Source organism: Euleptes europaea, chromosome 6, assembly GCF_029931775.1.
Source record: "Euleptes europaea isolate rEulEur1 chromosome 6, rEulEur1.hap1, whole genome shotgun sequence".
Taxonomy (NCBI): domain Eukaryota; kingdom Metazoa; phylum Chordata; class Lepidosauria; order Squamata; family Sphaerodactylidae; genus Euleptes; species Euleptes europaea.
In genome coordinates this window covers 55,545,375-55,567,163 of record NC_079317.1, presented here as the reverse complement: position 1 = coordinate 55,567,163, position 21,789 = coordinate 55,545,375, and the positions used below count along the sequence as shown (strand labels likewise).

At 44.2% G+C, this 21,789-nt stretch overlaps 1 protein-coding gene across 1 annotated transcript in view; it reads right to left on the bottom strand.

Annotated features, from left to right (window-relative positions):
- Positions 1–21,482, bottom strand: part of LOC130478729 (deubiquitinase DESI2-like) — a 53,860-nt gene extending 32,378 nt beyond the window's left edge. The window contains exon 1 of the mRNA XM_056850918.1: positions 21,366–21,482. Coding sequence (XP_056706896.1) covers positions 21,366–21,404 — 39 coding nt within the window. The 5' untranslated portion in view covers positions 21,405–21,482. The remainder of the gene's footprint in view (positions 1–21,365) is intronic.
- Between the last annotated feature and the right edge of the window lie 307 nt (positions 21,483–21,789).

The window sequence follows — 21,789 nt, the reverse complement described above, 5'->3', positions numbered from 1 at the left end:
GAAACAAAAGGCAGGAACAGGTGCGTGGGCTAGTTCCTAGAATTGCTGATTTCATATGAATAGAAGGGAACCTAACCTCTTTCAAGACAGCTCTAGCCAAGGGGAATTAAGACAAAACACTAATGCCAATAAGAAACATGAAGAGTTGTTTTTTATATGCTGACTTTCTCAGCCACTTAAGGAAGTCAAGTCAAGTTTATTTAAAACAGTCATAGACCAGAATATAAATAAGAACAATTAATCCATAAGTAAAATAGCTTACATACTACCAATATACATCTTATTCAAATACGAATTTACATAAGGCATCTTTATACGCCACTCCGCCTTTTCTTAAAGGAAGAATCATACCATACCCTCCGCACAACACCCTGTGAGGTAGGTGGGGCTGAGAGAGCTCTAAGAGAGTTGTGACTAGGCCAAGGTCACCCAGCTGGCTTCATGTGTAGGAATGAGGAAACTAATCCAGTTCACCAGATTAGCATCCGCAGCTCATGTGAAGGAGCGGAGAATCAAACCCGGTTCTCCAGATCAGAGTCCACTGCTCCAAACCAACGCTCTTAACCACTACACCATGCTGGATATCCAGCCTGTGCTGTGTTGGACTTCCGCTAGGCAAAACCACAAGGAAGTGGCCAGAGATGCCTCTTGAATTGTCTTCTTGCCTAGCCCTCAGGGTGGCTACAGAGGCTTAGTCGTAGCATGTCATTTCCCCAGGAGAGGATCATATGGTCCAAAACTTGCATTAATTTGTATTAGTGGCTGCCTTGCCAAGTTCGCAATGGTACAAAACCAGCAGGGCAGAAAGGATTCCTTCCTCAGTGAATCAGATATTATAGCTGGTCATGTTGGGCTGCAGAAAAATTCCCAACAATGGGTGCAACATTTTCTTTTGGTGTGTTTTGTGGGGGGGGGGGGAATCTAGATAACAGCCATCAGAGGGCAAACAAAAAGACTAGCCTGAGCCTTCTACTCCCCAACTCTCACCAAAGAGTGTAACTCTTACCACTGCAGTACCTCCCCCTGTGGCAAGGAATGCCTCCTTAGCTAGTGTTTTTAGCCATTTTTATCTGTTTGTTGTTACAGATGTAGAGAATGGACAGCATCTCATCCTGGGGACTGTGGTGGTAGAGTTAAGTCACCCCACTCCTTGCACCCCCAGGAGAGCTGACAAGCAAAGCCTGGGGCATGACAGGGCCACCACTGCAGCAGGCCAGGGGCTGTACTGTGACATTCAGGGCAGTGGGGAGTCCATAGGAGCTTTCAAAGCTGCTGACTCTAATTTGGGTCCCCAGTAGGGTTGCCCACCTCCAGGTGGTGGCTGGAGATCTCCTGCTATTACAACTGATCTCCAGGTGACAGAGATCAGTTCACCTGGAGAAAAGGGCCACTTTGGAAGGTGGGCTTTATATAGGGTTGCCAATCTCCAGGTAGTAGCTGAAGATCTCCTGCTGTTACAACTGATCACCAGCCACTAGAGATCAGTTCACCTGGAGAAAATGGCCACTTTGGCAATTGGACTCTATGGCATTGAAGACCCTCCCCTCCCCAAACCCCGCCCTGCTTAGGCTCCTCCCCAAAAACCTCCTGCCAGTGGCAAAGAGGGACCTTGCAACCCTGGTTCTATGGCATTTTAACCCATTGAAGTCTCTCCCCTCCCCAAACCCCACCCTCCCCAGGCTCCCCCCCCCAAAAAAAATCTCCAGGTATTTCCCAACTGGGAGCTGGCAACCCTAGTCCCCAGGGGCTTAAGTAGGCTTGTTGGCTTTGTTTAGACTGTGCTAGTCTCAAACTGCTTGGATTTTGATTGTGCCGGATACCACTCTTACAAGGGCTGTGCTCAGGATTACTGAGCTAATGTACGTGGAGTGCTTGGAAACTCATTAAAGGGCTTCATAAATCCTATGTAAAGAAATAATTAAGAGTTTAAATAATAGGGTTTTTATTGTACAAAATCAAGTCTGCACACCCTTCACCGGAGATATTGTTTGTAACTAATGAAGAGGCTGTCATTTCAAGAACGCCTTGCTAATGAAAGGAGTATAATTTTATTATGAGTTTACAGTGTGAGCCTTTCCTGTTCTGCCAGTGTGCAGCGCCTTACGTGATCTAAGCATCATTGCTCATAGATCCATGTGCACAGATGACATAAATCCTTCTTTTCTCTCTTGGGAAAAGATCAGCCTATTGCACTGCTTGGGGAAGAAAGCAAGAAAACAAACAGAATCATCAATAGGAAGGTTTGCTGTGTCGTGAAAGTGCTGCTGCAAAAAATACCCTGATCTTTACATCCTTGACAGGAGGTAATAGGGTGAAAAGAAAGACTGGGCCTGGATGCTGGTGTGTCTGTGCCTGGTGCAGGGGGTGGATTAATCCTAATGAATTGGAAAAGCAAATCCATAGCAAGAAGGATTTGGATTTCTTTCCACTGGACAAGAATAGATGCAAGCAAATTGGGTATGCATTCAGTACCTAATGGGACAATTATAATTTAATTGATGAAAACTGAGCCTTGAATCACATTGCAAAAGAAACATAAGAACAGCCATACTGGCTGGCATGGATAGCTTAGCATGGCTACAGCAATCAGTGCAACAAAGAAGGCGGCAAAGTTCATGGTGCATTTATGGATTACTCCATTCCCAGTTGTTTACCACTGCTTTCTAAAGTGGAAAGGCAGTGAGTGCAGAGACCTGATTCCCTCCTTTCTACCTTCAGAGCACCAGAATATGTCCTTTTTACTGGGAGGATTGAAACAGATAGCAGTGCCCATTCAGCTTCCTCAGACTAAGATCTTCTTGATTTTCCCAGTGACATAGGGAGGCTCAAAATGCAGGAAGCTGCAGGGACCATATCAGTCTTGTATCTGGGATACCACTAGCAAAGTGCTGCGGGATCTAATTACCTGGCTGTAAGTTAGAAACGAAAGAAAGATGACACAGTGATGTTGTAGTAGGCAATGCCATAGGCAGGTGACTTAAGTCACGTTGTCATCAATACACTAGAAAGTGCAGTCCTATGCAGATTCTACACAGGTTCTCTCGTAAGTAGCCTAAACATATGCATGATTACAGCCTTGTGGGAAGTCCATTTTCACTAAACTTTCCCACATTTCCTTTAGACCAGGGTCCCCAACATGGTGTTTGTGGGCACCATGACACCTACTGACACCTTTCTAGGTGCCCACCAAGTGTTTTTAGAAAGGAGGTGAGACCAGGTGGGGCTCTTGCCCAGCAGGGCTTCCGATTTGCCACTGAACATCTGATTGGCTATGTTTTGTTGGCAGCAGCCTGCCACCACAGTGCTTATTTTATTCTCTCACATCTTTCCAATGTATTTTTAATCATCCCTCTTCCTCGAGGTATTTGGCTCCACCTAGGGTTGCCAACCTCCAGGTAGTGGCTGGAGGTCTCCTGCCATTACAACTGATCTCCAGCCGATAGAGATCAGTTCACTTGGAGAAAATGGCCACTTAAGCAATTGGACTCTATGGCATTGAAGCCCCTCCCCTCCTCAGGCTCCGCCCCAAACACCTCCTGCCCTTGGCGAAGAGGGACCTGGCAACCCTAGCTCCGCCTCGTGCAGCAGTCACTTTGTGGTTGGTTCTGCCTCCATTTTGTCATATTGCCCACCACCCTGTGTCAGAATTCCAAAGGTGCCCAGAGGCTGAAAAAGGCTGGGGACCCCTGCTTTGGACCATAAGCCATCAGGCAGGGCCCTTCATATTTTCTAACAGTAAAGTATCTTTTTTATTTGTGCATTTGCACAATCTTAGGGAAAACATCATTACGTTTAGAAGAAAACAGGTGGGTGATTCTTTTTTGCAATCCTCATTGGTGTGTTTAAATAAACGAAGAAGTTGAAACTGGAAATTTGCACAGGGATGCAAATGCTGCCCTAGCTGAAGAGACAGGGCACCAGCATGAGGTGAGATGATGAACAATACAAACATGGCCTAACATGTGCACTGAAGTCCAACTGCCATCAGTTTAAACTGATTTAAATTCATGGTACATTTAAAGTTCATTTCATGTTGGTGGTGGTACACATGCAAAAAGGCTCCATTGCTTAGAAGAGGGCAAACGATCACAGAGCTACACACATCCACCCAATGGATGATCCTTTATCTTCTTACATATAAATTGGTCTGATTGCCACCCAAGCATGCGCAAGTAATTCATGCACGTATAGTCTGTGACAGCTGGCCTGGGGCCATGTATGCAAAAGAGCCACTGACCACAACTGCACAAATGACTGTAGTATCTAATTCTTTAAAGCAGCTGTGATATTTCTACAACACAAGGAGCTGGTGATTGGTTGCCAAGCAATGTTGCTAAGCATGGTCTTGCCGTCAGTGCTAGAGGAGCCACTGAATGGTATTGCGCAGCCACCTACGCCATCCCGCTCAATCAAGCCAGAGAGGATCCAGGAATTTATTATGCTATATCTTTACATATATAAATGGGGTGCCTCCCACCCCTAGAAACACATTACAGCCACCAGTATCATCTTCACTGAGAAGTTCTCCTCTTTCTGTATTTATTAATCCATTTTTCATGAAAAAAAATAGTGTCAGGATGTTTTGTCAACATCCAAATAGTGACTTGCTAACTAACTAAAGGTAAAGATCAATCGAGGCTTCCAAAATGTTGGGCATTGCCCTTGTTCAGCTTCAAGTGACTGGAGCTGCACTCTGGCTATTGCAATGTCCGCTGCTGACACCCAGCATAGCTTCATCTGAATCTCCAAGTGGCAACCACAGAGAAACCTGGCAGCTGCCTTGGCCAATAGATGTCCATAACAAGTACATTTCATGACAAATTAGCAGGTGATGCTACAGTCAAGACTACCAAGAGGAGAGGAACCCCTGATGCTGCACCTTCTCAAGATGGGGTATTTTCATGGTCAAGAGTAGGCCAGTCAGGGGCTCAACCAAAGTTCCCCCAAATTATTATGCATGCTCACAGGCAATAGCCTAGATCATGGGTTGCAAAAGTGCGGCTTCCGAGCCGCAGGCGGCTCTTTGAGCCCTTGAGTGCGGCTCTTTCCATGTGCGGGCCAGGCTGAGTAGCGAAAGGGGGGGCCGGGAGAGAGTCTGCGCAGGAGGTGCTTGGGTTACGTCGGAGCGACCACGTGCCGCTGCTGCTGGCGGGCCTGCTGTGGGGATTGGGGGTTTCTTAAGCAGCCGAGGGAGCAGCCGCCGTTTCGATATTTGCACGGTAAGCCCACCCGCTGCCTCTTGGCTTCTGCTGTTGGCTCCTCGAGTCCCTCTTCAGAAAGGCTCGAGAGAAATTCTCATTGCTTTGGACGCGCTTCGCCCGGAAGAGGAAGCCCCGTGCGGCGCCTTTCTCACTTGAGGCCGCCCGCAGCCCGGACGGGAGGGGGAGGCAGAGAGCGAGCTGCCCCGGCGGCTGCCACCTCTTCCCTCCCTGCCACGCAGGCCTCTCTTTCGGTACGGCCGCTCTCGTCCCCTCACCCCCAGGGCTGCAGAGCGAGCCCAAGACCGTGCTCAGGCTGCCCCTGGGAGGGGGGAGGGGGCTGGCGCCATGGCCTCGAGGGAGGGAGGGAGGGGCAGTTGGGGGACTCTCCTTTCTCCCCCCCCCCCGTGGAAGCTGCCTGGGCGCGCCGCCCTGCCTGCCTGCCCCCCCAGCCGAGGGGGGGTGCTCCTCCAGCCAAGCTACTTTGCTCGGGCGTCTGCCTGCCCTGAATCTGGAGCCTGTAGGTCCCAGTATGGTAGGGAGGGTGAGCACCTGCCCCTCCCTCTGGCCAGGAGGGAACTGGCATGTCTGTGGTGGGGGGGAGGATGGATGGACTGTGCATCTCCCTCTCTCCAGGGAGGGAGGAAGGGGCCGTTGGGGGACTCTCCTTTCTCCCCCTCCCCCCGTGGAAGCAGCCTGGACACGCAGGCCTGCCTGCCTGCCTGCCCCTCCAGCCGAGGGTTGGGGGGGCTCCTCCAGCCAAGCCACCTTGCTCGGGCATCTGCCTGCCCTGAATCTGGAGCCCGTCAGTCCCAGTATGGTAGGGGGGGTGAGCACCTGCCCCTCCCTCTGGCCAGGAGGGAACTGGCGTGTCCTTGGGTGGGGGGGGGGAGGATGGATGGACTGTGCATCTCCCCCTTGTTTGTTTGCATGGAACACACACAGACCGGGGACCTGCTGGCCTCTTCCTCTGTGCCTGGGATCCCTGGACGTCTGGACCCTCGCTGGGTGATGGTGGGGGGGGGGGGAGAAAACAGTGGGCCTTTTTGTCTGGCAATTGTTAGCCCTCCCCTGGCCTATTACTACAGGTTTCCCCTCTTCCTGCTACTTTGTGCCTCTTTCAAAAGGAACGGGGGGGGGGTTACACTCTCCCCACAGCCATTCAGCACCCCACTTTGCAGTAGGTGCTCTACTGGTTTCTACTCCTGCTTCTTTTCTTTTCTGTTACCCAGATGGAAAACTCGGCACTTATCCTTGTTGAATTGCATCCTGTTCACATCTGCCCACTTTTCCAGTGTGTTCAGATCTCATTGAATGCTTTCTCTATCTTCTGGTTACCTGGTGTGTTCGCTGCTCCTCCCAATTTGGTGTCATCTGGAGTAGTACCTCTCTTGCCCTCTTCCAGATCATTAATAAAAAATAATGAAAAGTACCAGGCCCAGAACTGATCCCTGTGCCCCCCCCCCCACTGGACACCTCTCTCCATTCAGATGAAATGCCTGCTCCTGCTGCTTTCTTCTCCCCCCCCTCGGGGGGGGGATTTAATATATTTATGTTGCGTCCCCCTCTAAGCCACCTTTACTCTGATCTGAGAAGCGCCAAATGCGTTTGTTTTTTCTCTCACGTGGGAGCTGCTGTGAATCATGTCCCTTGCAAACTATGCCTTCCCACCCAGCCCTGGAGAGCCCGCTCTCTTTTCTAGGTCGGCTGCCCTCAATAGTCATTTGGGGTCATTTAGTCCAGGATCAGAGGAGCAGGCCTGTTAGGTTCTTTGGGGCACAGGCAGGACAGTACTGCTGCTGCAGTCATTGTCATGATTTAATGTTATGGATACCTTACTTACAAGTTAATTTTTATCAATAAATAAGATCATTATTAAGTTTGATGTCAAGTTTTATTCAGTGTACCTATAGTTTAATTAAGACTTAAAACTTTAATTAAAGTTTATTAAGTCAATAAACAGTGTACCTACCTATATAGTTTGAGTTTAAAAAATTTGGCTCTCAAAAGAAATCTCAATAGTTGTACTGTTGATATTTGGCTCTCTTGACTAATGAGTTTGGCGACCCCTGGCCTAGATGAGGACACTCCTCACAAAAGACGGAAAGCAGCTTTCCGGCATTCCCCACTAATGCTGAAAATCAGCCTGCCCTCTTCGTGCCTGAAGCAGCACAAACTACCAGATGAAGGCTGTTCACAGCCTTATCACCTTCTTAGGTCTACAAGGGCTGTTAAAGATTCAGGAAAACTCAAACATTCCTGATTCTGTCACTTTAACGACCATACATTTGGATTTTCAGGTAGTTTAAATAGCTTCACACTGCATCCAGAGTAGTACTTGGTAATGCGGCAGTGCAGGTATGAAGAGATAAACCTAATCTCCTCATCGAATTATACTCCCCAGGATTTCCTTGGGTGAATCCATGACAGTTATCACATCTACATCCTCAAATAGTGGTTGTCTAGTGCCAACAGGATAGGTCCTTTCAAAGAGGCTGCAGTTAAGTCTATGGCTGGGCTGGACCACTTCAAACTTCAGGTCATGAGTGGAGTCTCCTCCATGCAAAAAATAAAAATATATCCTGTGCATGAAAACTGTCATGTGAGGCTATGGCCCTATTCCCTTACAGCTAGTTTTTTTTGTTTCTTTTTAACATCCAGAGATTCTTCTCATCTGGAACCATTCAGTTTTGTGAATCCCATCTTGCAACTTTCCTTTATCCCTTGGAAGCTCCTTGATCCATTGATCTTGAGCAGCGTAATTTTAAATCTAATGTTTGAGGGATATAAGGACTGAAATAAATCTTGCCACTGACAAGATAGCCTTACGATCCCTGTCACTTAATTTAAAAAATGCATTATGTCAAACACAGAGGCATTATATTTATATATTAAAAGGGGAGAGATATAACGTGATCTAAGTTCCTCATAAAAGCGGCATTCCAAGAGGGCATGAGCTAATGAAGCAACAGAGCCAGAAGAACAGGACAGGTCCTTTCTGGGTATGGTATGCTTAAAATTCTGCCTTGCATAACCTTAGAGGGGTTAGCATTCAGTCTAGCTAAACAGAAAGCTCCATCTTGCAACTTGAAGAGATATACAGTGCAAACACAGGTGTACTACCTTACCTGTTGCTAACTTGGCCCACACACTAAGCATCGCCAATGCAGTGACTTGCCATTGCTGTTTTCTCATGGCAATTACTCTGGTTCAAACCCCAGCATCTCCAGTTAAAGGGACTAAGCAAGTAGGTGATGTGAAAGACCTCTGCCTGAGACCCTGGAGAACTGCTGCCGGTCAAAGTAGACAATACTGACTTTGATGGACCAAGGGTCTGATTCAGTACAAGGCAGCTTCATGTGCTCTGAAGGCACTGGAAACACTTATTTGGGGTAGCAAAGGGGTGATGAAGACCATTATTTGGAGAGCAAGGGTTTTGCTATGCAATATTAGAAGAGGAATTTTTTTATTGAATTTCAGATCCACACTGGTGTAATGGTTAGAGTGTCAGACTAGGATCTGGGAGAACCAGGTTGGAATCCCAACTCTGCCATGAAAGCTCACTGGGTGACCTTGGGCCAGTCATAATCAGTCTAACCAATCCCACAGGGTTGTTGTGAGGATAAAATGCAGGAGAGGAGAATGATGTTGGGAGCCATTTGGGGGGCCCATTGGGGAAGAGTGGCCTATAAATAAATAAATAAATAAATAAATAAATAACAGATTCAACAGAACTTCTATGAGGTCTATAACTTACTGTGATAAATGCTACTTGGCCAAGTAGAAGATGATGCTTATTATCTAGGAATCAAACAACGTGCCTAGCATTTCAGAGACAGCCCCTGATACCAGGCATTGGCAGCCAGCCACTTGGGTGACAGAAGATAACTGATTGAAGGACAGCTGGAAAATGTAGAGAAGTGACTGGCACTGCCTAAATGAAAGCCATGCTTCTGCTGTCAGGGAAGGCCATGTCATTTAAAGGTTTTGTGATAAATGGGCCTGATTTTCTCGTGCTTTACAACTTGTGCATTTATGAAGGCAAATGCAAACATGATGCCAGCCCACTGTACTCATAGTTTGCATCGCTGCACAGGTTTTGAAGTTTGCACCGCTGCACAGGTTTTGAAGGTGATGGGGAACTGCTGCCCTACCAGATAAACAGATACCCCAGCATTAAGATCAGATTGCCCAGAAGCCAACAATCTTTAACAGTAGTACAGCTCTGACAAGGGGCAGGGTGGGCCCTGACTCTCACTAAGGACTCCCGGGCGGAAGGTCACCTCAAAGTGTGAGCCCTTGCAATTGCACAATGGACTGATGGTCAGATCGAAGGCTCAAATCCAGCATGTGGTAGCCACAGTACTAGGAGTGTTCTCACAGTGCCTAGGACACACCACAGTGGCTCAACCCATGATCCCCATTGAGCCAGTGCAAGTGGAATGGTGTACATGGCACCCGGTGTCTTCCCAAAGCACCTGAATATCCTATTGTGCTCATTTCTTAATCCAATGAGTTGATAAAGCTCTGGGTTAATTACTGGGAGGTAAACAAGGTTGCCAGTTTGATTCATACATGGTGCCCAAAGCTGACCTTCTCATCAGCCATCTAGGAGCAGCCCAGTACCTGCCAGGTGTGGACCTAACCAAAGGGCACTGGCAGATACTATTTTGGTTAGAAGATCAATAGAAGACAGCCTTCACTATCTCCCAAGGCCTATTCAAATGCCCTTCAGGCTTCTTGGGGCAACCACCACATTTCAGTGGCTGGTGGCTGCCTCCTACATAACTGCCACATTTTTGCCCTTGCTTATATTGGCATAACTATCTTCAGCTTGGTTGGGGCTTTGAATTCATCATCATCATCATCATCATCAAGTCTTTATTGCAGTAGGGGGGAAGTCATAGCAATAATATAGAATAAGGTGGAAATTCCACCAAAATAAAATCAATAACATTAAAAATAGTAACATAAGTTAAAGAATTAAATATTTCCCATAAAATATTAAAATTCAAATACAAATTCATCATTATATACACACACACACACACACATAATAATAATAATAGGAAGGAAAGATCATACAACCCAGAGACAAATTAAAGATGACAAGTGACCCAGAGTACAGCAATTATGGGTCAGAGATATTATGGTCAGCATGCCCCATCATCTTTTTATGCTTCATGATGGTGGCAGCAAATCTTGCCATTTGAAAAGTAATGAATTTGTCTCTGCCTTTCAATAATATGACTAATTTCTCCTGATCTGACCTTCCTTGGAAGCACGGTAATATGGTCTAGTATGTAACCTGGTAGCTCCAAGCACATGGAGGACTATTCTGAAACAAGCTTTGAATTTAGCACATCTTCGAGCAGTCCTCTGTGTGCTGGGAGCTTCAAAGTTACAAGTAAATCCTCTCAAGAGTGAGGTGGGCTTCAAAGAGCTAAAATATGTGGGATTCCTTGTTGGCAATGGCTGATTACAACCCCTTCCCTAAAAGGAGGCATTTTGGGAATACAACAACTCCACCCAGACCAACAAGCAAATGAAACACATCCTTGGCCTGGTGGAATATTACAATCAGTTCATCCCACCTTTCACAGTGCAAGCCAGTTCCCTCTCCAACTGCCTCAATAAGAGGCAACCTAATTTGCTCTGCTGGACCCGTGAGTGAGCAAAGTGTTTTAGCTCTTGAAAGTGGCCTCAGTTCAGGGGCAGGTCTCAGGAAACCCAGACTTCGACCAACCATTTGTGCTGTACACTGATGCCTCTAACACAGGGTTGGAGGAAATAGTTCGGCAAGGGGGTAACACCCAGTAAAGGCTATGGCACAGAGTAGTAAGCTGCAGTCAAAGTTCTGCTCGTGACCTGAGTTCAATCCCAACAGAAGTCGGTTTCAGGTAGTTGGTTCAAGGTTGACTCAGCCTTCCATCCTTCTGAGGCTGGTAAAATGAATACCCAGCTTGCTGGAGGTAAAGTGTAGATGACTGGGGAAGGCACTGGCAAACCACCCTTTAAAACATAGTCTGCCTAGCAAATATCGTGAAATGACATCACCCCATAGGTCAGTAATGACACGGTTCTTGCACAGGGGACTACCTTTATCTTAACACCCTGTACTTTCCATCAGCTGGTAATAACTTCCTCTAGAGGCCCACTACTCAATGGTGGGAAAGGGGGCCCTGGTAATCAACAGGGAGTTGTGAGTACTCCTATGTTAAAGAGCCCTGAAAAAAAATCTTGTGGCCAGCAGAAACTCCACCCCCTGGAAATCCTGCTTATGGTCCCCTCTAAACACATGCCACTTCTCCCTGAGCTCCCCCTCCAAAAGGCCACTCCAGCCCCATGTTCCTCCCTCTGTGGCTAGTTGGCACCCAGCTCCTGGTCTGCATCCTGAGCTTTGGCTGGTTGTGCCACCTGCCTCTCACCAGGGGCCAGGGAAAGATTGGCGTTGGTGAGTCTAGGAAGTTGGGGATCATGGGCCTTGGCTGCCAGCAGGGGAGGATCTAGAGTGGCCAAGGGGGGTGCCTATCCCGGGCAGTCCACGGGGTGGGGAGCAGGGGCAGCAGCAGATTATATAAAGAAAAGTATATAATATATGGGGGTTGTCAATTTGTACTTTTGCCCCCCTTCAAAACAATGTAGATCCAATCCTGGCTGCCAGAGGCAACAGGAGCAGGCTCCATGGCTGGTCTAAGCATGAAGTGCATTGCCAGGGTCAGGCAATGAACAACTCCTAAGTATATTAGCCTAATCAGGTTCTCTGGTGAGACAGCTTATACATTTTCAAACTAAAAAGAAAAGCAAACTAAATGCTGTTCTATATATTTGGGCTTTACTAATAATCCTCTATTACTTAGAATTCATTTTAAAAAAACAGAAATTATTCTCACTTGCAGAGAAATTATTTTCCAAGTTTTCTGGGAGCAACTACCATGCAGACCTTTGGACGCAGCACCCTTTGGAATTTCTTTTGATATTTCTGTTGACCCATCAGCCACCTGTTAACTTTTTTTTTTTTAATCCCCTGGGAATTTTAGATTAAGGTTCATTTGTAGGAGAACAAGATTGGGTGATTTACCCCTTCAGTGCTCTTTCAGTTGGGTGTTCAACAGACCCATTGTTTCACAGGTTTCTAATGTGAACCAAAACCTATTCTCCTATACTGTGTTCATTTAAGTGAGGGAGAAAAAATAGTTTAAAATCTCCATCTACATCCAGGGTGATGGGTTTCTTTCGATTTAGGGTAAATTAAGCCTTTGGAAGTTGGAAGCCCTTATTTTATGTTGCAGAAAATAAATCTTGTACATGTAGTTCTCCACTCTAGCTATTAACATTTCATTAAATGCAAGGCATTTTTTTTCTACTATGTGTCCAGCAGGGTGAAGATAAATGGCTCCAATCACTGAATACATAAGGCATCAAGGCTTCATGAAGTGGTTATTTCAAATCTGTGCAGAGCCCTTAATTGAAGTTTTGTCCTCAGGCTAAGCTTTCCTGTGGCTAAAGTGCTCCCAAGTGCCACATGAGGGTCACGTTTTTTGTCAGACATGACAGAACTTTAAATTCATATTAATTGTTATCCCCAGATGTCACCCCCTCCCAACTGCCACCATTCTACTGGAAAAAAAACCTTTTTGTATCAATTATTTCTTGACTCATTCCCCTTCCTTTGACAATTGATGAATTGCCAATATGAGACAGCTATATTCAAAACTTCGTTGCAGCTCTGGACATCATGTAACTTGAGAAATGCTACATTTGTTAACATCCAGAAATCTCTGTTTTCTTTTTCATGATGGTACTAGCCCTCAAGGTTGTGAAGAAACAGACTATGTGTTCAGATAATAGTTTGACCCTGTGACTACATGGGAAATAAGAACCCCCATTTTCATTTTCCATCTTTTCAACTCGATCATACCCTGATGTTAATGGGCCAACTCATATGAATTTGTTCCCCTGGAAGACTCATCATCAGAAGGACCTTGTCCTACTAAAAATATATGAACTATGTGACTGGACCAAACCAAGGTGCAACATTCAGTTTCCTTTAGTAGCCACCAGCTAGATGTCTCTGGTAAATTTACAAGCATGGCATGGAATGAATCCTGTCTAACAAGAACTTTTTTTAACAGTGAATTTTCTTGTATTCTAAACACCCAATCCTAAATGTGATGTGAGTCCTATTAATTTAACAGAACAGTTGTACAATTCACAGAAAGTTGGACATGCAAAAGTCTAGAAGTGCTTTCAAATTCTCTCCAGAACTGATTTTAGGCTTGATTATTAGATTCCAGTTAGGGCAGATCAATATCTTGACATGACATTTGCTAATTTCTGGTAAATTCTAGGCCTGGTCCAAAATTCCATGTAAGATGAGGCCTGACAGAGCTGTGTAAGACATTTGCATACTCCCAGATAATGCAAAGCCTAGTATGCATCCTCTGAGGGTGCCTACAACAAATTGAAGACACAATGGTGCTCATTCCAGAGTTTGATACAGACTGGATTTCACAATCCACTCTAGGATTTAGGGGCAGACTAGAAGTTATTGGATTTGTGCAAATGTGCTTTTGTTTCTGCTTAATTTTTGTTTCTAAAATGTCAACAATTTTCATTTGATTTTTTTTCTCTTGCATGAATTCATTTTATTTTTATTATCGGTCTCAAGGGGAAATGCATTTCCAGCAATATCTTTCTTTTCCATTCACTTTGGATATTGTAACTCTCATGCTTGCCAAATTTCAGGCAGATAGGAGGAAGTATTCCAAGCTATAGGAAATTAAATCCAAACATATACCCAACTGTAATATCATTGGTTTCCATCCCACTGAAATGGAATTCTCAGTGTTTGTACTCATCTTCCAAGATATTCTTCCTTCCCGATTTCATGCAAATAGGAAAAAGGTTACCAGTTGTATAGACAGTTACAATTTTTACTTGTAGAAGAGGGAGCAGCACCCTCAGAAGGGAAATAACTTTACAGAGTGAGCACAGGGAGTGATTTGGTAGGTAAAGTTAAACAGCAGGCACAGAGCTTACATTTTGTACCCCATAGAAATGGCAGAGTTATAGAAGGGGCAAAGGGAAGCATGTTGCATCCCCCCCCCCCAAAAAAAAATGCTGCGCATTTAGTCATGGGAGCCAAGGGGGCCAGCAAGACTGTGTCCTTGTAAACTGCAATCTGTCTTTTCAGGACTGAGATCTTGATCTTGGGCATACCCAAATTCTTGTCTCTTGCTCCCTGCTGAGGTATTGTCTGAGTTCTTAATGACAAACAAACAATAGGGTAACAGCAGTTGATAGAAATCACTGCTGTAACAGTGCAATTCTATGCAGAGTTAACCCATTCTAATCAATTGATTTCAATGGACTTAAATTGGTGTAAATTTGCATGGGATTGCAATGAAAGAGAGAGTGGGAGGAAGAAGAAGAGGAAGAAGAAGAGGAGGAAGAATATATGGTTTTTATACCCTGCTTTTCTCTACCTTTAAGGGGTCTCAAAATGGCTTACAATCACCTTCCCTTCCCCTCCCACAACAGACACCTTGTGATGTAGGTGGGGCTGAGAGAGTTCTGAGAGAATTGTGAGTAACCCAAGGTCACCCAGCAGGCTGCATGTGGAGGAGAGGGGTAACAATCCCAGTTCACCAGATTAGAGTCCACCACTCATGTGGAAGAATGGGGAATCAAATCCGAGTCTCCATATTACAGACTGCTGCTCTTAACTACTACACCATGTGGGAGAGAGACTGGTAATGGAAATAGCATACAAGAACTTAGAGTTTTGATGCCCTGCAAATATTTACAATAACACACAAAATAGAATCACTCACACACTTATAGGCAGAATATAGAATTAACAGATAAACTTCTACTAGAATTTATATTAAAGGGAAAGGGATTTGAGGAATACCTCACACTAGCAATACTCTCATGCACTAGCAAAAGTAATAAATCACACTGTCTTGCACACAAATCCATCAGATTGCAGCTGTGCAATGTGCTATGCAACTGAATCTATGAAAGGAACACTTCAGTGAGAACAGTACTAGCATGAGCAGAGTAAGGAGAGCTGCTGCTAATAAAATCAAGAAAGCCTTCTCCAAGTTAGTAATGAGTGGTGGAGACAATATGGAAAGAAGATCTATCAGCAAAAAAAAAAACTTTTGTTTCAAAATCTGTTTTACTCTGCTGATTGGAAAGGTTCCTTGTTAGTTTGTTTCTTACTTCCTTACTCTGAGTCAGACCTCAGCTTGAATTCTCTGAACAGGACATCCTAGGAAAATCATAATGCTTCATAACTAGCATTAACTAAAGCCATTGATTTCCCTATTTGTTTTTGTTATAATAACCAACAACTGTTTTTCTTTTTTTATGTTGATTGCCCTAAATATAGGTTTTAGTAATTAGTCTCTTTTATTGCTAATTCCTTGTTGTTGTTTCTTATGATAGTTTGCATAGTTAATAGTTATTATTCTTTACTGATTTATTGTTTTAAATTGATATTGTGAGCAGGCCTGGGTATTAGATTGTGAAGCATGCAAGATTAAAATGTTTAAAATAAATTTAAAAATAAATAAATGAACACATTCTTAGAACTCATTTGATCTGAGTTCCATCAAAACCAACAATTGCACTTACTCTTTTTTATACCCTGTTAAACTCAGTGGGCCTTGAGTATGTAGGGGTTTATGATTCATCAGTAGGGGTGTGAACCATTTTTTCGGTATTTTTCAGATTCAGGTTTAATTGACCCGGAAATTATAGGAAAATCTGAAAAAAGCAGAATTCCCATACCAATATGGTCCTTTAACCCCCACCCCCCAGCTTTTTTTGAATATTTGAAATTTCAGTTCCATTAAACCCTATGGGAAATCTTTGCAGGGCTCGGGGGGGGGGCTCTTTTTAAGGCAGAGGCACCAAATTTGCAGCGTAGCTGCTGGTGACTTTCCTTACAAGAATCCCCAAGTTTGGTGAAGATTAGTTCAGGGGGGTCCAATTTTATGGGCCCCCAAAGATAGTGCCCCATCCATCCCCCTATTGGAAACAATGGAGGAAAATGGGGGGGGCATAAAATTAGACCCCTGACCTAATCTTCACAAACTTGGGAGTTCTTGTAAGGAGAGGCACCTGCAGCTACAATGCAAGTTTGGTAGATCAATCTCAGAAAACAGCTCCTCCCCCCAAAAAAAAGATTACTGACCTGAAAAAACCGGAACAATCTGGAAAAATCAGCTTTTTTCCGGCTTTGCCTTTTCAGCTCCATGAAAACTGTGCCTCTTTTTTTGGCTTTTTTTCAGTTCAGCATCTCTGAATGCACACCCCTGTTCATCAATTTCACTGCAAAGTAAGTGCACCTGCATTTCAGCCTTGTTCTTTAAAGTGATTAGTAAAGGAGTGTTAACCAAACTGCTTTCAAAGGCTGTTAATTGAGTGTTGTTTCATACCCTACAAAAACACTGAACTCAAATGGCATGTTCAAACCAAGGTTAAAAATATGTTCAAAGCCTATTGTGGAAAAGATTTAAATTGATGCTTAGCTCTCACCCTGAAGTCAGTGGGAGTTTGAAGTGCTTGACTGTGGCTGGATCATGCCTAAGTGTTTATAATTTAAGGTTGGCAGAAGAAATTATGATTCTTCATACATCACAGGAAACATTCTGAATTAGACTGGCCATTGATCTGGGCAGAGCAGAGACTATTCTAGCCAGGAGGAACCATTAATATTTGTCAAAGATCTATCAAAGAGAGATCATTTCAAAAGGAAGAGATATAATGGACCACGGTGTTTTCCACACAGGGGCAGGCATGTGTGGTTCCCCTGTTGCTGCTGAGGCTGCTGATACAGGGCAGCCGCCAGAGGGCTTCCAGTTACCCTGTATTTTCCCTGCCCCAGTCTCCCAAGGCAGCTGTGGCCCCAGGGCCAGTGCTGTGCTTTTGAATATTTTAAAATAGGCAACTAACATGTCATTACAAGATTATAATATTATCACAATCTGTATGTCAGGTTCTCTGAATTCCCAGATTTCATTTTTTGTTCCAATAAGTGTCTAGCCTCTTTCATTGTGCCGCTTTAAGGAAAGTTACTGTTTTTTAATGGCAGCTGGGAATTCAGAGAACCTGATTGACAGATTGTTCTAAAATGATAACATTATAACAATATGTCAATTGCTGCTTTTAAAAAAAGCTCACTGGGGAGGGGGTGGCTACTACAGGGGACTGGGACAGGCAAAATAGTGTTGATGTGGGTGGGACTGAAAGGATCCAGGCTTTGCCATTCAACTAGGTGCCACCCCAGCTTTACTGGAATCTTTCCCAAAACATTGCAGTGAAGCAGGTTTGGGAAAGACACAAAAACCCTGAGAAATGCATAGAAACACCACAATGCTATGGAGAAGTGGGGAAACTAACCTCTTCCCAATAGCAGCCAAATTGGGGTCGATGGTCCATGTGTATGTGACCAGATTTGTTAATTGGATTCTAGTCTATAATTTTGCTAAATTGTTTTTTCTCCAGGGTGTGGGGAGCCACACTGGTTCGATCAATCAAAACCAAAAGCCATGTTAGCCTTTGGTAGGAACAACTGGAGGAAGAGGAGGAGGAGGAGAAGAGTTGGTTTTTATATGCCGACTTTCTCCACCATTTAAGGAAAACCAAACCAGCTTACTATCACCTTCGCTTCCCCTCCCCACAACAGACACCCTGTGAGGTAGGTGGGGCTGAGTGTGTGACTAGCCCAAGGTCACCCAGATGGCTTCATCTGTAGGAGTGGGGAAGCAAATCCAGTTTACCAGATTAGCATCCGCTGCTCATTTGGAGGAGTGGGAAATCAAACCCGGTTCTCCAGATCAGAGGCCACCGCTCCAAACCACCGCTCTTAACCACTATACCATGCTGGCTCACAATAGTGTGCAATCCTTTTGAGTACTCTAGAATTCTTCATCAGGCTGGATATTCCAAAAAGGGAAGGGAGATGTTTCAGAGCTTGATCAAGGCCTCTTGTCTGCATCCTGCATAGACTGCCAGCCAGATCTGAATGTATAAGGTGGGGCAGGATGGAGCTGGTATCACATAGCTCCTTTGGTTTTCTGGAAAGAAAAAGGGAGAGTGGCCACCAGATCAGGGCCTGAAACCTCTTCTCTCCCACACCCTTTTGGTTTTAATATGCAGCCCAATAAAGCATTCTAGAGAACTCAAAAGCTTGCACATTGTATTGTGTTATTTCAGTTGGTCTTAATCAAAGGACATACATGGGGTTCCCCCCCATCTGAACTAAGCAAATCAGAATGTAGCTTCTATGTTGCCCATAACATACTTGACAAACCATAATAATATAGTGGAATTAGAGACAGGATTCTTTTAGCAGTCACTGCCTAGGAAATCCTTGGTAATCTGAATCCACTCCACAATTATGACTGCTTTAGTGGGAAAAGAGGGGGATGAGGCAAAACACATTCTACATTTAAAGTGATTAAGCTGGGAGAGAAACAGACAAACAGTAGGGTCATTGCAAGGCCTTTAGAAGTTGTGTGTACTAAAGTGGGTGTGTCTAGGCATAACATAGCTTGGGTCAGTTCCCAGTAGCCAGGATCTCCATCAGAAACCCCAGATCTGCAGAGACAGAAAATTCTCCTGTATGTACTCTGCTGCCAGTTTTATAGATGAAAAGTCAAGAGCCAACAGGTCACTGCAAATGTATTACTCTCATCTTCAGAAGAAATCCTTTCAATTCTATTTGAAGACATGTGGATTATGGGGGAGTTTAGCCTGCTACTTCGTCTGGAACAGTCTGGAGGGAAAAAAATAATCAGGCTTCAGCATCTAGTACTGCCAATCTAACATATTTCCTTTTTCTGATGGAACAAATAGATTTCAAAAATGAGGAAACAATTGCTAGAGCTGAAATTAATAGCTGAGAAGCTCAATTCTATAGCAGCTGACTTTTCTGTGAGACCAGATTTAGAACTGGGAAGATCTCAGTAAGGGGAGGCAGGATTCACAGCAAGGATCCAAAGCCACCTTTGAATGTTCAAAATTGAGTTGCAAAAAAGAAGCATGTCTGAAGAGCATTTGTTGCAGCTTTAAATGAAATTCTCCTGAGGAAGATGCTTTTGTGGTCTGAGGTTTTTTGCTGTTGTTTTTTTTAATTTGGTGCGGGAGGGATTGATTTGCTTGAATGACTGATTCTTCTGTGTTCTTAAGAAACAAGCTACACTTGGAATTTGTAGTTTAGCGTTGGTTGAACCTAGACACATGTGAGAGAATGTTTGTAAAGGGAAAATTCAAAAATGACAGGGGCAGAAAGGCAGCTAGAACTCAACACAGAGCACAGCCTGGTAGAAGGCCCAAAGTGAAACAGCTTCACCCCAGAATTATACTGAAATGTTTCTCAGGTTTGCATTTCTACCTTTAAAGAAGTAGGAATTAAATAAGACATGCTTTTTTCAAAACATTTTCCCATATCTGCAACATGTTTACAAAATGCAAGTGTTCTACAATTGGGTAGGTAAACACTTCTAAAGGTTTCAGCAATTTAAAATCCCCTCATAGTTAAAGGGGGAAAAAACCCCTCTGTTTACTTATAACTTTACCCATGCTGAACCTCTAAAGAGTGTGTTTGAAACACATAAGCAATAAACAAAATCTTACAGCTTGCTTTCTAGACATCATTAAATCAACAGACGCATTAGAAGCCATACAGCTTCGAAGTGTTTCTTTTTTAAATTATCAAAGGGTCAAAACAGTATTACCATTTTGGAAACAACCTAGAGGTATGATTTGTTTCAATACAGTCATATTATACTTTTTAATTAAGGGGATATCTTTGATATCTTTCCCTCAAGCAAACTTTGAGAGGAGGGGTTTTTTCACAGTTAAGGTCACCTGCTTCTGAATCTCCTGTTATTAACTAATCTTTGCTAGAGATTGCTAAATTGCCGGGTTTAGCAGCCGGATCCTCTATTTACTGGGAGACTGTGAGGTTAGGAAATTTCTATGCAGTTCAGTGCTTATCTACCTCCCCTTAGTTGCCTTTGTCATTTCTTTGCTTGAGGCAATCTCAACTGATAGGCAATAGTTTCATTTTATTCAAACAGGAAGCAATTGTTTTGTGTGCTTATCATTACTCTTGTCGAAATTCCTCACAAAAGCTTCCACCACAACTCTTTTGATATGCTAAGGCTCTGCAACTGATGTCTTTTCTGATACAATATCAGTATTTATGATGTCAACATATTTTTTAGAGGTGGTAGCATTTATGAAAAAGTTGTCTGCTGGGTCTAATTTGACAATAAAATTACCGTTAGTCAAAAGTTTGGGGCTCGGCTCATCTTTTGATTCTTGGGTTATAAAAGACATGCCTGATGATCAGGCCCTGATTATACTTTTTTTTCTAAGCTAATTCTTATAATGGGGGGAAAGATACTAAATGGACATGGAAACATTAAAGAGCTGTTTCCCACTGATAGAAAAGAGGGCCTTACCTCTTATGACACAGTAGCAGAGTAGCAATTCTTCTAGTGATACTATTCATCTTAAAATATTTCCGCTTTCTACTTGACATTTCCCCCATACACCTGAGTCCTGAATATGGCTGCAATCCTACATACTTACTTGGGAATAAGCACCATTTGACTTTGGTGGACTTTAAAAGGGCTGCATACGGCTCTCCTGGGTATAGTGGAACCCATTGGTTGCAATCCTAAGAACACTGTCACGGGAGTAAGCCCTACTGGATGAAATGAGACTTACTTCTGAGTAGACCGGTTTAGGAGTGCTCCCATTATCACCCTCTCTAGTCTAGCACATTTAATTGCCTTGAAAGTCAAGGGCATCCAGCTCTGAGAATAAGCTGAACTATTGCATCTCTGCAGTCTCTCCCTGCCCTCTCATTAAGCTTTTGTCAATATGGGGGGGGGGGATTCTCAGTAATCTCCTGACAATCCTGCTGTATTTTACCTTTCCCCTGCTCTGGTAGGGCTGCAAAGAAGAAGAAAACCTCCTGTCGGCAGCATCTCTGTCACAAATGGCTGTGGTAATTCAGCCTGACCAGGGCTGTGTGTGCAGCTAGGCTTATCATAACAAAATTGCTTGTCCAATCACATACCGGAATTGTCTCCCTCACCTCCCGCCCTGAACAGAGGCGTCGGATTGTTTCTTACTCACCATGTCATAAACATTCAGAATCACCGGTTCATTTGCCATTGTGGACTGCAGTGATGGCTGTAGCTAAGCCCTTAAATCCTGGCCAGATGTGGCAATGCTGGGGCTGGCTGGTTTGCTTTCGGCCACACAGGAAAAGAAATCTCTTGTGTTACAATCAGCTCAGGAGAGTCAAATGCAAGGGGGATTTCTGGGGAGGGCTTCCCCCTCTCTTTGGTGCCAAAGTTTCTTGGGAAGATGCTTTCCCCACCACCACCACCACCACACAACAAAATGGTCAGTCTCTCAAATATTGCAGCTCACTGAAGTGGCGGCGGTGTTTGTACAGCATGTTCAAGCCAGTCCCCGTCCTGTCTCCTAAGTGCAAATCCCAGCTGATACAAAAGCCAGGCTCCTTTGCTTAGAGATCAACCCTTCTTTTAAATCT